This window comes from Parambassis ranga, chromosome 12 (genome assembly GCF_900634625.1).
Source record: "Parambassis ranga chromosome 12, fParRan2.1, whole genome shotgun sequence".
In the NCBI taxonomy this organism is placed as follows: Eukaryota; Metazoa; Chordata; class Actinopteri; family Ambassidae; genus Parambassis; species Parambassis ranga.
Genome location: NC_041032.1, coordinates 15,247,989 through 15,258,861, shown reverse-complemented (window position 1 = coordinate 15,258,861; position 10,873 = coordinate 15,247,989). Strand labels below are relative to the sequence as shown.

The following is a 10,873-nucleotide window of genomic DNA, read 5'->3' as shown; positions in this document are numbered from 1 at the left end:
GCGACCCGGCGATCGCCAAGAAGCGGCGAAAGGCCGTGGTGCTGATCGTGACGGTGCTGGTGATGTTCGTGGTTTGCTTCACGCCCAGTAACATCATGCTGCTGGTGCACTACAGCCTCCTGCTGGGCGACGTGGAGGACAACCTGTACGGGTTCTACATCAGCACGCTGTGCCTGGCCAGCCTCAACAGCTGCATCGACCCCTTCGTGTACTACTTCATCTCGGAGGACTTCAGGGAGCACGTGAAGAACACGTTCCTGTGCCGCAGCGAGCGGACGGCGCAGAGGATGAGGGTCTCCTTCAGCGCGCTCAAGTACTCCAAGAAGACCAACTCCTACAAGTCTGAGTCAGGGAACACGCAGAGCACCCAGTGCTAGTGGGTCAGCGGGAGGTTGATGTAGTCTTCTGAATTTTTGTTTTATTTAACAGATATGAACTTTTCTTTGGTCACTTTACATGTTGTATTTACTTCTTGCTGTAATTATATATTTGTTTTAATGCCACATGTAGAGGTGAAGTTATGTTTTTTACTTGGTTAGCTGTGTTTTAAGGTTTGCTAATATGAATGTGAATGCTCAACTACTTGTGCCTCTCCCTCCTCACGCTGTTGGTGACTATACGGCCGCCATCTTGGCAGCGCCTGACTGGTTTATAGTCTCCTTGGGCCAGAGATGCATGGCTGCTCCTGTTGTGGTTACACATTACACCGTCTGATTATGCAAACATGTGAGTTGTGACATAAACGTGCCATTAAAGAATAAACCTCAGTGTGTATCAGGCTGTAAACATGTTTATTTCTGCTGTGGAGCTGCACATTTGAACATGAAGGTCAGTGAGCAGTCTGCCTCTAGTGGCCGTTAGAAGAACTGCAGTTCTTGGTACTTCAGAGTTTCCACAGCAGGTTTGAAACGGGTCACCGGGGTTTATTTACAAACTGAGGATGACGAACAATGTCAAAGTCTGGTGCTGCTTTTCCAGCATGACTTCATACTCGAGATGTGACGATTGTGAAACAGGTCGTAAAACAGTCTGTACGTCTGCCTCTAAAGCACCAATCCTGTGCTTCATCACCAAAATATTATATTGTTGAATAATAATAATTCTCCTCAGTTTGAAGACTTTCTGCCTCAGATGTTTTTTGTGTTTGTACCAGACGCAGCAGAGATCGTATCAGCGCCACATTTCTCAGTCCGTTGTTGTTTAGAGGGATGCTTCATCTGATAAGTGTGCAAATGTCAAGAGGAAGAGAAGTCACATGATGGGAACCAAACAAGGTGTGTTCACACACACACACACACACACACACACACACACACACACACACACACACACACACGTCAGGCCCTCAGAAGGCTCAGAGGTACATACATAAAGAAGTAATCCACTTTTTAAAACTGATTTTTAAGCATTTTATAATGTTATTCTTATTTGACAAAACATTGTTCTGTTATTTATGCTACATTTTTAATATTTAAAATAATCTTCTTCCTACATTTCATGTATTATTTATATAGAATTTACTTCCAGTGTTGTAGCATCACATTCTGTCTCTGAGGGTTTTTATTTTATGGAATAAAAACAAATCTAAACAATGTAGAATTCATTCAAATTAAAAAAAAACAAACACACCTGAGCATTGGAAAATGATGCTGGATTTATTTCTAGCTTCGATCTACATCGATGATTCACAGTGTTCGTAGAAACTCTGGGGTTCGCTGGGAACGCTGGGTGGGCGGGGACAGGCAGGTATGACGCAGGCGTACAGACAGGTAGTCTCAGGGTGTGCCCTTCAAGCCTGGAGGTGCAATCGGACATTTAAGAAGCCGTTTGAGGACAGACTGTAAAGGAAAAGGTCGGACGGAGAGAGAGAAGCGAGAAGAGCCAAAGAGATGGATCTGACGCGGACCCTGACGCTGCTGCTGCCGCTGATCTGCGCAGTTTCAGCCAGAAACAATAGTAAGGACGGAAGCTCATCCGTGTGTGTGTGTGTGTGTGTGTGTAGTGAAAGGCTGAACCGTTAACGACACACAAGTCTTATCTTGAACATCAGCAAGCTTTCTCTGTTTGAATGCTTTAAAAATGTTCATTCTGCGCCTTTTTAATGCGTTTTTGGGCAAAGAAAGAGGCATGCTGGGAAATGTAGTCGTTTCAAAAAGTCCTTTTAGTCAGTTGTATAACACTTTAAAGTGTCTCATTTGGGCGAATAGTGTCTAATCTGAACAGACAGTTCATAAAGTCCTGGAGCTGCTGCAGGCAGAGAGGTGCGTTTGATAAAGGGTTAAAATGGTTCCCGCTGTGTGTGTTGTAGGTAGAGGTCGGGGTTTTTTCGGAGTAGTGGACCCTCTGAACTCAGACCTCGTCACTGTGGATGAAGCAACCAAAGACGCCCTGCAGAGCCGCCTCACCACCGTCTTCTTCCCCGTCCTCTACATCTTCGTGTTCCTGGTGGGACTTCCCGCCAACGGCATGGCCATCTGGGTCTTCCTCTTCAGGACCAAGAAGAAGCACCCGTCGTCCATCTACATGGCCAACCTGGCGCTGGCCGACCTCCTCTTCGTCATCTGGCTGCCGCTGAAGATCGACTATCATTTCAAGGGGAACGACTGGGTGTACGGCGAGCCGCTGTGCAAAGTGCTGATCAGCTTCTTCTACGGGAACATGTACGGCTCCGTGCTGTTCATCGCCTGCCTCAGCGTGCAGCGGTACTGGGTCGTGGCTCACCCACTGTCCCACCAGAGGAAGAACAACAAGGTCGCCATCTGCGTCTGCGCGGCAATCTGGGCTTTCATCTGGCTCACCACCACGCCGCTGTACCTGTACGACCACACGGCCAAGCTCAAGGAACCCAACGTGACCACGTGCCACGATGTCAGCGTCATACACGACCCCAACAACCCGTACGCCTCCGTGTACCTGCCTTTCTACTACTTCATCTTCATGGGCCTGGTGGTGTTCCTCGTCCCGTGCGTGGTCATCATTGTGGCGTACATTCTTCTGCTCAGGGCGCTAGGGAACAACATGGCGGACAGCACGGCGGCGAAGAACCGCCACAAGGCCGTGGTGTTGATCATCCTGGTGCTGGTGACGTTCTTGGTGTGCTTCATGCCCAGCAACATCATGCTGGTCATCCACTACTCTCTGCTGAAGGACGGCATAAGAACCAACGGCTACGGCTTCTACGTGTCCACGCTGTGTCTGGCCAGTCTCAACAGCTGCCTGGACCCGTTCATCTACTACTTTGTGTCGGAGGAGTTCAGGGGTCACGTGAAGAACACGCTGCTGTGTCGCAGCAGCAGGACTGTGGAGAGGATGAGGGTGTCCTTCAGCTCCATGAACTACTCCAAGAAGAGCAAGGCGTACGTGTCGGATTCGGGGAACACACAGAGCAGCACCTGTTAGCGAGAAAACGGACTCGAGCACACGCTGATGCAATAAAATTTACATGTGAAGCTGATGGAATATGTTGTAAAAGCTAAGTTTAGAGCCTGACCGCATTTTAAAACCTGCAAATCAGGCCATTTATGTACAGAATTTTACCGGCTGTTGCTGCAAAATAGGAGAAAGTTTGTCCCCAAAGTGGGGACATAAAGTGGACTACAAGCAAAGACATCGTCTGACAGGTCAAAACAGTAACTAATGCAGAGTAGGTACCTCTGCCGGGGCCCGAAAAAGGCGGGTCCCTTCCGGTTAATCCCAGAAATAAATGACGGGTGGCGTGTTTTTAAAATTCCACAAACCAACACAAGACATGTGTTTGAACGCTCGGGTCCACGGCGCCTCAGGTGCTTCTGCTGTTGGACTGGTTAGGACTTGGTTAGCAGCAGCTCCTCTTCGTGGATGTTTTCAGAGTAGAACTGTGTGAAAGGTCACGATCTGTTGGTTTAATAAAAGCTGCAGGTCGAGTCAGAGGAGACTGATTTAATCCTTCTGACGCGTGCTTCACACCACGCCATGACATCATTATTAAAGAGCTTATTTACATATACACACTCACGTCTGGGATCAGTCAGGCTCCAATTAAATGTGACTGTAAATATTTTTTTATGTATATTTTTGACTGACTTAAATCCAGCAGGATTGTTTTAAGCAGCATGTGTTAAAAAAACAAACATCACTACAGACAAAGCACATTTTTTATTGTTTTTTTTGTTGTTTCCTGTTTTATTTTGTAGTTTTTCACCCTCCACAGACTTGGAAAATGGGTGAAGTTGTTACTTCTTTTTTTTTTTAAATAAATGTTAAAACCTCCGCTGCAGTTTCTGTGAAACTCCTTTGCTGTTTTGTGATTAATATCCTGTCGCCGTTGAGTCACACGTCCTGTTTGTCGTCATGCAGTCATGGATCCATCTGCACCTGCTTTGGAAACCTTTGGAATTCCTGGAATCTGTTCTCTTGAAATTTAGCAACACCTAAAAGTGAACAAACCAGTTTTTTTTTATTTATTTTGAAACAACTTCTTTAAAGTTTGGTTGAATTAAACCGTCTGTTTGACTGTGGGAACGGTGGAGGAGGGGGGGTGAAGTATTCAGGAACGTGATGAGGCATGTTGTCAGGATGATCTAACCCGTCCCTGTCAGACCTGCACCAGGAGCATTTTAACCCACATTTTATGTCACTTCTTTTTTATTTAACAAAGAGGTATTGTGCGGCCCTGTGGTCTTTTATCTGTAGATAAGGATTAAGGTTGTTAACCCTGCCTGAGGAGGCTCCCACCATTGACCAACCCCCCCTCAGTTGTAGCACACACACATATAATTTTCTGTTTAATGACTGGTTGTGTCAGAGGCCGGTTAAAGATTGTTGTCCGGTGTCGTGTTACCTTTTGTCAGCAGTGTAGAATGCCTTCCTTTCACATGTACAGACCGGAGCCACGCCCTGCTTACATTCACACAACACTTCTCAGAAAGTGGTGAGTTTACACTGTGTCCACAGCTGAGGAAGAACGGCTCATCTATAACTAAAAGCACACAAAGCACCACCAGGAGGGAGGAGGGAGACCTTTGAACTTTGTTGTCACCTGAGAAAGAGAATTCATGCAGGGAGGGGCAGTAAGTGACCAGAGGTGTATCCAGGCATTTTATGGTATTTCTATAAAAACAAATAAAGATCAACATTACTCTGCACAGATGCCCCTGTGATTGTGAAATTTTGAAAAGGAATGGCCTCCATAATTTATTAACTTTCTCTTCACTCCAGTTCACTTTCAGTCTGGTTATGTCTTCTTAATCTAATAAAACACTAAGTCAAGTGGCTGTAAGAATAGAGATTAATCAGTATTATATTTGTTATTTTTATATTTCGTTATAAATAATTTTAACTTAACATTTTTCTCTATTTTCCCCCTTTATGTGATTTTATTTTGTTATTTCCGGTGGATACGGAAGTGCTTTTATTTTGAAAGGACCGCTATCCTTAGCGTTGATGTAAATAAACAGTGATGCTCACTTTAATACGAATAATCTGTTTGTTTGTTTGTTTTGTGTGTGAGTCGGATTACGTTTTTATGCTATAATTTATTTGTGGTAACATGATAGCTTTAGCAGCGTTTAAAGGTATTCTTTGCTTGATAATGCTTCTAAAGTCATTCATGAATAAACCAAAATAAACGTGAAAACACTGCCGTGAGACAGGTGTGTGTGTGTGTGTGTGTTCGCGTTAGCATGCTAACTAGCTAGCGCTAGCAGCTAGCTCGGTGTTTTTGCGCCACAGTGCGTCAGTGAAGCGTCACTCCGTCGTGAAAGCGTCGGCCATTTTGGGTTTGTCTGTCTTTCGGTCTAGTTTTTTTATAAATACACATTTTGGTACAAAAATGCCTTGATGACATTTATTCATATTTGGTGTAAACGTTTGCTAAGTGCTCATGGATGAATTAGTTAGAATTTGGTGGTCATAGCTCAGAGGAATAACAGGTTAGGATGATATTTTCTACCCAGTATATCAAAGTTAAAACACTGTGTCTGTGTCTGTTGATAGTTGGACAGTATGGACAGTATGGCTGATGATGCCAGACCGTATCTAGTGTCCTTTAGAACAGAAAACCACCCAAACCTCTGCTGTAGCTACAGTTTGAACCAGCAGAGGGCCCCTCACCGCTTGTGAGTCTAGTCTGTGGGGAAACCCGTCGCCTAGCAACCTGCAGTAGATGTTTATATTTATTAGTGTACTCCCTGTCTATGATAGCTCAGATTGTGGATTCACCCAACGATGCATCTTTCATCAGCAGGCATTTGATGACTAGAAACAGAATCACACAACAACACACATATTTTGTAAACTTGAAGGCTGATTTTCTCCATGTCTGTCGGTACAAATTACATTAAAAACTAAGTTTAATTTGACAAATTACAAGATTACAAGCGCTGTATTGTCCTTCACACACACATAATGTTGACAGAAAACCTGCCTGCTCTTACTTTACTGTCACAGAATGATAGACAGGAGTGATACAAACCAAAACATCTCTATATTTATATTTAGTGTTTAATGCATACTTTGTTTTCTTCTTGTGCTATACTAGCATATGATCTGTAAAATGCCAGATGCTTTTGTTTTTTGAGTATTTAAGTCAGTGGCGTCATCTAGTGGAAATACAGAAAATAGTCCAGGATGAAACTTAGTTTAAAGATGTTTGTGCTTTACTTGTCTATGAAAATTTTAATTTTTACAACACAAATAATTGAAATATTACATTTTTTACTGTATGTTCATCAGCACACACACACAACAATTACCACAAACATGGATACGATCATTCATAACTGTATGTAAAAGTATACATTTAAAAAAAGCTGTGTAATATTTATGATACAGCTCTATTTCACTCCCAGTCACCAGGATAAATGATACTTCCAGTAAAACATATAACCTTAAAAAAGACACACAGAGAGTCACGATGCCTGGATACAGGGTCGGTTGAATAAACATGACCTGTTGCAGCAGGATTTATTTCCACCAGAAACACGTTAAGCCAGTTCTTACTGTGAGTATCAGCACACAATGACCGTCACTGAGCAACAAAGCGAAACTGATCATTGTTGTAACTGTGTGATATCACAAGGGTGTGTGCAGCGACCTCTGCTGGTTCACTTGTTTAACTAATATTATTTATTTAAAAAAAATGAAAAATGATGCTAAAATTAGGAGGGCTATAGCCGTGTTGAAATTAATTCCACTTTTTTGATGTTTAAATTTGTTAAAAAATCAGTTCTCACATTAATCTCCTCATCCAACTTTAAAATGTTTTACCTGCTTCTGTAAACATGCACACACTTTTGTTAAAAATAGTCCACTTCTATTTTTACACAGTTTGTAGTACAAAAGGTATTCTTGTCTGGGGGTTGGAGGGGGTGTTTAGGAACTCTTCTTTTAGGCGATCTGAAAGAGGGAACGATGGATTAGTATTGCGCCCACGCTTCACACTGGGATGCAGCTAAAAGACCGCTATTCATGTGTGAGTAAGAGGGTCAGAGCTGAGGAGGGATAGAGGGAGAATGTACGTGCTACTGTGTGTGTAATCACTCTATCAGATCACACCATCCACCAGTCATCCAGTCAAAGCTGCTCATAGAACAACAAAAGCTGTCATATTTGTTTACCTTTAATTTGGGGGGGACATAGATTGAAGCAGACTGGAGAGGGCCGGGAGACGATTAGGAACACATTTATAAAGATAAATGTACATAATGCAACAGCAGCAGATAATGTATTGTACACATACAAACACCAAAAACATTCTTATCACAGAGTTAATACAAGAGTGTTTTCTTTCCTGTACCTTGTCTGGCTGTGTTTGGAGGGTTCATACAGGACAGCAGCATCAAGTATCTCTCTGATTGTTGTCATTCTGTCTGGTATCTTTTGGAGCTGCTTCCACACCAAGTAATTTTCAGACTACCAGTAGCTTAAGAACCATTGCATGTGCACCAGCAGAGGGTTTTTTTTCCTTCTAGTCATTGTGTGACAGGGTGATAGTTTAGCCTCGCTTTTGTGTGTTCTATTGAAGCTGCAGCTATGTTTGTAACTTATGCACTTAGCTGTTGAATAGCCGTGTGTTCTTCCTTGTGTACAGGTTGATCTTCTTTGTCCACACGAACACAACACGTCAGGGAATGTAACCTTGCCTACGTTGAGATTATTTCCATACCTGGTTAACAATTTCTTGATCGCTAATGTGTCACTAACCGTTGGCAAGGAGCAGCTTCAGCTGCTGTCTGGTTTCGGTGTGTTTGCACTCTGAGCTCTGGTAGATGGTGTGAAGGATGTTTTTGGGTTTATAGTGACAGTCTATAATCTCTTGTTTTTACCAGAGGAGTATTTTGTGTCCAATTATTCAGCAGTGAAACCGTTGGGAAGGTTCCTGCTGATTTTGCATTTCACACACTTAGCTTCCTGGAACAGTTCTGCCTGATGAAATGATAGCAACAGTGTCCTCTGTTTGACATCCAAATTATGCCTCAGTTCACAAAAACCAAGACTCATTTTCACAGTGAACATTTCACTAAGTCCTTGAATTGCAATATTAGCAGAAGTGACAGTGCAGCTTTATAACATTACACAGTATGTCAACAAAACTGTATAGGTATGCATTATATTTTCTTAAACGTATACTTTCTACAGGTATGTATGTGAGACCTTATGCTAAACTTTCCACAAGGCAGTAGCTCACCACACGGTGCAGTGTCCTAAACTCTAACTTCAACAAACTGCTCAGAACGAACAATATTGATTCACATTACACTCATAAAGCTTAAAAATCTGAACAGTACTCACCTGTAGAAAAAGGAAAACACTCATCTAGAATGCGGGACACAACAATCTGGGGCGACTTACATTAACTCACTCAGATTTATAATTCAACACAGACATCCGCCTGTATAGCAAAGTTTATATTAAGGTCATGGTGGGGGCATCATCACAGTCCTCATCAGTCCATTTTAATGATAAGGAGGGATCCAGTCTTAAATTCCAAAGTCTAAGGCTATGCTCATATTACCAGGATGAAGAAATCTAATCTTTAAACCAGATTTTTGAATCTGCCTGGAGTCACCTAAGGATGTGGTCCATAAATCAGACACGCAACATGATTATGAACAGTCGAGTCAGAACCCAGTCGGCTTCTTGCCAATACACACGCGCCAAGCGCTAGCTCCATCGATCAGCACCCGGCCTGAGGTGTCAAACTTCTAACGAAGAAGAGTGATGGCTCTCAATTATTTAACTTTAAAACTTAATTCTGCAGAAAAAAAAGAAGTGATCAGCACTCCAGTTTTATTTAAATTTTCATTGTTATTATTATTTGATATTTTGACGGTTACATTTGAGGAAAATCAGATTTTTGTGTCCCGGTTCAACATGAAATATTTCACCTACTTTTGTACACAAACACACATTTCAGTTTTTATACTGTTTGTACTTCCAGGATTTCTCACTTGGCGGTAGTTTGAATAAAAACTCCTGTTTCAGGCAGTCGATGGATTAGCACTGAGCCCATGCATCATAGTGGGATGCAGCTAAAAGACAGCTATTCATTTGTGTGAGTGAGAGGGTCAGAGCTGAGGGAGAATGTACGTGCTACTGTGTGTAATCACTGACAGATCACACCATCCACCGTCAGCGAATGCTCAGTCAAAACTGCTCCGAAAACAAAAAGAAACTAATTTTATATTTGTTTGAACTTTTATTTATAACATGGATGAAGCAGACCTGAGTGTCAGGGAGACAAATAAGAATACATATAGGGAGAATCTCTATGAATAAGAGATAAATGTATATAATACAGCATAATGTACACTATCACTGTATACACGCAAACTTGAAAAGACATTCTTACCAGACAGTCGATGTGGTAAAGTGCCTACCATGTTCTGTTAGATGATAATATCAAGGAGAAAGCAAAGAGGGAAACTGCTGGAGGAGGGCAGAGAAAGCACTGGAATGAGAGCACAAAAGAGTGTCAATAAGAGATTCTTTAGTCTTTTCTGCCTTTTATCTCGTCTGGCTCTCCGGCAGCAGTGAGGCTGGAGGCGGTTGGCACCGTGTGTGTGCCTGCCAGCCAGTCCCAGTGAGAGAAGAAAGGGGCAAAGTTGGTGCCAGGACGCTGATGGTGAGCATCGTGCTTAGGTGCGCCGCCCCAGAGGCCAAAGGGCACCAAGTTGTGCACGGACCAGGGGAAGTCATAGCCGCAGTGGTCCTCAGTGGAAACATAGACGTTGAAGACCATGAAGCTCCATGTGGTGAGGCAGTGGCACTGCAGCAAGATCGGGTCCACCGTCGCCCAGAAGCCGACACTGAACAGCTCCCAACCGGACAGGTACTGGGTGACCAGGCTGAAAGGCTGATTGTACTGGTGGTGCACAGCGTGGAAGGTGCGGTACAGCCAGGGGATGCGGTGGTGCAGCAGGTGCCACAGGTAATACTGGAAGTCAAAGACCACCATGCATCCTAGGATTCCAAGGAAGAAGCTCAGCAGAGTGGGTGCTTCACGGGGGAGAGGAGTGGGTGGCCTCCAGAGCCACTGGGCCACCGCCGCAGGAAAGACATAGAGCAGGTGGTTGTACATGGTGACACCCAGGGTTGTCCAGATGTTTGGCCAGGTGACCGGTCTGTCAGGATGGAGCCTATAACGGTTGATGGAGGGCCAGGTGGGAGCCAACAGGTCCAGCACGGTGTACAGACCAACCAGGATGAAGTAGGTGGAGACAGAGAGGAACACAGGGAACAGGGGGCTCCTTAGAAAGTCGTGGTGGTTCTGCTGAAGGTAGTCCCAAAAAGGTTGGAGGACCAAGTCCTGGAACTGGCCCCCAGTTACATTGCCCACCTCAGACATCCAGGATAAAGACTCAGTTCTGAGTAACCTCCTTGTGCTCATCACTAT

General features: G+C 43.7%; 3 protein-coding genes across 3 annotated transcripts in view; 2 read left to right on the top strand and 1 right to left on the bottom strand.

Annotated features, from left to right (window-relative positions):
* Positions 1-418, top strand: part of f2rl1.1 (coagulation factor II (thrombin) receptor-like 1, tandem duplicate 1) — a 1,503-nt gene extending 1,085 nt beyond the window's left edge. The window contains exon 2 of the mRNA XM_028417632.1: positions 1-418. This exon is cut by the window's left edge and continues 678 nt beyond it. Within this exon, the coding sequence (XP_028273433.1) occupies positions 1-377 (377 nt within the window). The 3' untranslated portion in view covers positions 378-418.
* Positions 419-1,743: 1,325 nt separating this feature from the next.
* Positions 1,744-4,248, top strand: f2rl1.2 (coagulation factor II (thrombin) receptor-like 1, tandem duplicate 2). The gene is made up of 2 exons (XM_028417631.1): positions 1,744-1,956; positions 2,309-4,248. The coding sequence occupies exons 1-2, from the start codon at positions 1,890-1,892 to the stop codon at positions 3,397-3,399; spliced, it is 1,158 nt and encodes a 385-aa protein (XP_028273432.1). The 5' UTR covers positions 1,744-1,889; the 3' UTR covers positions 3,400-4,248.
* A 5,719-nt stretch (positions 4,249-9,967) lies between these two features.
* Positions 9,968-10,873, bottom strand: ch25hl2 (cholesterol 25-hydroxylase like 2). Its single transcript, XM_028418334.1, has one exon. The coding sequence runs from the start codon at positions 10,865-10,867 to the stop codon at positions 9,968-9,970; it is 900 nt and encodes a 299-aa protein (XP_028274135.1). The 5' UTR covers positions 10,868-10,873.